This window comes from Eimeria maxima, genomic scaffold (genome assembly GCF_000499605.1).
Source record: "Eimeria maxima Weybridge genomic scaffold, Emw_scaff282, whole genome shotgun sequence".
NCBI classification, from domain to species: Eukaryota; Apicomplexa; class Conoidasida; order Eucoccidiorida; family Eimeriidae; genus Eimeria; species Eimeria maxima.
Window position 1 is genome coordinate 277 of NW_013563767.1, and position 3,095 is coordinate 3,371.

The 3,095-nt window shown below is 53.3% G+C and overlaps 1 protein-coding gene across 1 annotated transcript; it reads right to left on the minus strand.

The window, feature by feature from the left end:
• Window positions 1-376: 376 nt before the first annotated feature.
• EMWEY_00026090 (T-cell activation protein phosphatase 2C, putative) lies at window positions 377-2,860 on the minus strand (the record flags this gene model as incomplete). Its single annotated transcript, XM_013478076.1, has 4 exons — window positions 377-453; window positions 983-1,352; window positions 1,829-2,557; window positions 2,741-2,860. The coding sequence occupies 4 exons, from the start codon at window positions 2,858-2,860 to the stop codon at window positions 377-379; spliced, it is 1,296 nt and encodes a 431-aa protein (XP_013333530.1).
• Window positions 2,861-3,095: the final 235 nt, after the last annotated feature.

The following is a 3,095-nucleotide window of genomic DNA, read 5'->3' on the forward strand; positions in this document are numbered from 1 at the left end:
CATTGCTAATTTGCTAAGTGACAGTTGCTGGAGGCGCTATCAGCACTGCACTTTTGTAGCTACCCAGACGTGGGTACGTGTAGACGGAGTCCCCTCCACTCCTGTCCCCATTCAAATCGAATCCACACTCCCAAAGAGCAACACAAATCAGTACTTTTCAGCGCCTGTAATTATGGGGGTTCGACGACACACCAAACGCTAGTCACGCCAAAATGCAGGCCTCTTCCCTATGTACAACCACAAGACCCTTAGATTCAAGCAAGATCAGGCGTTCCTCCCCATGAAAGAGGTTTAAAACTAACTCAAACACCACACAAAAGAATACTGGGGCACTCCGCTTGTCTCTATCGACATCCTGCTCTGCCCGCGGTCCTCTCTACTCTGCAGCTGCCTCCAGAGTACAGAGCACCCCTGGCGTTGCTCCAGCTGCAGTCGCTGAAGCAACGCGAGAACCTGAAAGAGGAACAAGTGCCAACACGACTCATCAGCAGTAAAAAATGAAGCAGCGGTCAACGGAAAAGACCTCATGACTGCCTGCCATGTTGCACTATCCACGGTACATTACAAGACAAAGCAAATATGCGTTCTTGGCCAATAAAAAATACTCTAGGTGCAGAAAAATCACTAATTCGTGCCAGTTGTGTGGCATCTGCCACCCCGAAGTGTTTTTTCGGGGATTTTGTTAGGGCTGGTACGTCCCTTCGCGTTTATTTGGCCGAGAACATATTGCGGAATGCGGAGACAAACGAAGAAGGCAATGCGCTCCAACTGCGGCCCACGCCTTCTCTGTTCTGTTGGACAGGCCGCACGGAAGAGGCCCTCTGCAGTCTCTGTTGGGCCCTCTCTTTCAGTCGTTCGAAGACTGTGTACTCCCCCGCCTTTAGACTCTGCGGCACAGAGTGTATAGACGCCTTAATCGCTGGGGAGACAACTCCTATATTCCTGGGCGGGAAGCTGGAGCGGCTGTTTAGAGTCGACAGACCCCGCTGGAGCACGGCCTGCTGAAGTCCCCCGCTCCTCGGCTGTCCTCTAAATTTTTCGCTGCCTTCCGTGTTACCGCCACAGCTGTTGTTGCTACGCAAGCAGGTGCGTCCTACTGCCGCCGGACTCTTTTGGCCCCTAAGTTTTCCACTTTGTGTGTTCAACGGCGCGGTCCCTCCCCTCCTCAAAGGCTGTTGCATCTCCGTATTTGGCGTCTCGCCTGACGGAACTATATATGCGACAACTGCAGTTATGTCATCTGGTTTCCCTCCCACAAGGCGACGACCCACCTCGTCGAATGCAGCCTTTGAGAAGGGTGTGACTACCGGCCAGGAGACTCCTGGTGGTTGTTGCCCAGCATTTACCGCTCTCTGCGCAGAACAAAAACGAAACAAATGGCAGAGGTAGCAACGCTACTCGACCAAGCAGCAACAGCTGCAGAAGTCCCAGCAGCGACGGTGGTTGGTAGGTCACCATAGCACAAGCAAACGCAAAACAAGCGGCAGGTGCACCCGCAGCTGAGGAAACACCAATGTTACTTGCTGAGAAGAAACAGAGTCGATACTGTACTGTCTGTTGAATGGGTTTCTTGTTTACGTACAAGCGACACACAACACGAATAAGGCTGATTTCGAGGTAAGAAACCTCTCTCGTGCCAACATATGAAGGGATTCAGCGATCGCAGTTTAAAGGGTTGGAATTTACGATTTCGCCCACTGCTCCCGGTGCCCTGCTATTTGCTGCGCAGGCGAGGAGGTGGCGGGAGAGCAGCATATCCAGACTCAATAGCAACAAAGCGGTGACGGGAATGGCATGAGGTGAACTTTGCGGTGCATCTTGAACTGACCTCTAACAGAGCGTCGACCAGGACAGACGGGCTGCACTTGGGGGGCTTTCCGTTTCGGGAGTCTGCCCAGCAGAGTTTGTTGACGAGCTCCAGAACATCATCGTCGAAGAGGTTATCAAACAGGCCGTCTGTTCCGAGGACGACAATATCTCCGGGGTGCACTACAACCGACCCTACGTCTGCTGTCTGTGCTGTCCTCCTGAGGATGGCCTCCCCCGAGCAATCTGTGTCGGGCATGCGAGCGAACTGAAACGGACAGTTAAAGAAGTGCTGCTGCGACACCGTTCTGTACACTACCTGGTAACCCCCGTACTCTTCGGGGTTTGAGACCCGGCCCCTGCTGTCGTGGCAGGTTGTGTACGAGAACTCATGAGCTGCGGGGTATGCCTTGGGCGGCGTGTCAGTGCGCCGGAGCACCAGCAACTGTGAGTCCCCAATGCTCACAGACCACAGCCTGCAATCGTCGAGCAGCGCCAACACACAGGTAGTGGAGCCGAAACTCTTGCACTGAACAGACGCCTTCGTCAGAATATAGAGCGGAAGCTTCGGGGTGTCCACGTCCACGTCGCAGGCATGCAAACTCTCTTCTGCCTCTGCATCAAACACCACTGAGTTCAGAGAACGCGCACGGCACTCCTTCAGACACAAACCCAACAACTCTGCGGGTAACTCGGAAGGATCCAGCCCTTCGTCTTCCACCGTACTGACTCCATCCGCTATGCCAATCACCTGCAACGCAAAACTGCAACGCATATGTGGAGTAGCACTATGGTACTCTTACCAATAAAAATGAGGAACGATGCATACATGTGGGAAGTACATAGCTTGCTCTGTTGTCGCGTCATGATATCAACACTACTGTCTGTAGAAACAAAAGCTCAATAGAGGCCGCAAGCTGACAAAGAAACATACATTTTGATCTGCAGCAAATGCGTCGGCGTTAGTACTTTTCAAAGCAGCCTTCTGAGGATGCTGTATTGACTTCCCGGCCACCACGAACTGGAGGGGTTGCAAAGGTGGCGTCTCTCGCATCACGAAGCTTTCGGCCTCCCGTCCCTCCCCGCATTCGCATGCGCAGCAGCTCATTCCCCTACAGCACCAGAGAAGAGAGAATCTAAAGAAAGGGAGACAATATAATGGATGGGCTGAAGTGGAAGAATAGCTCGGACACGCCGACCGAACTCTGCCCTCACCCACGCCCCGTAGACACCAGAAGACGGGGCAACGCAGCAGCTGCTTCTCATACAATAGCCTCAGGCCAACGCGA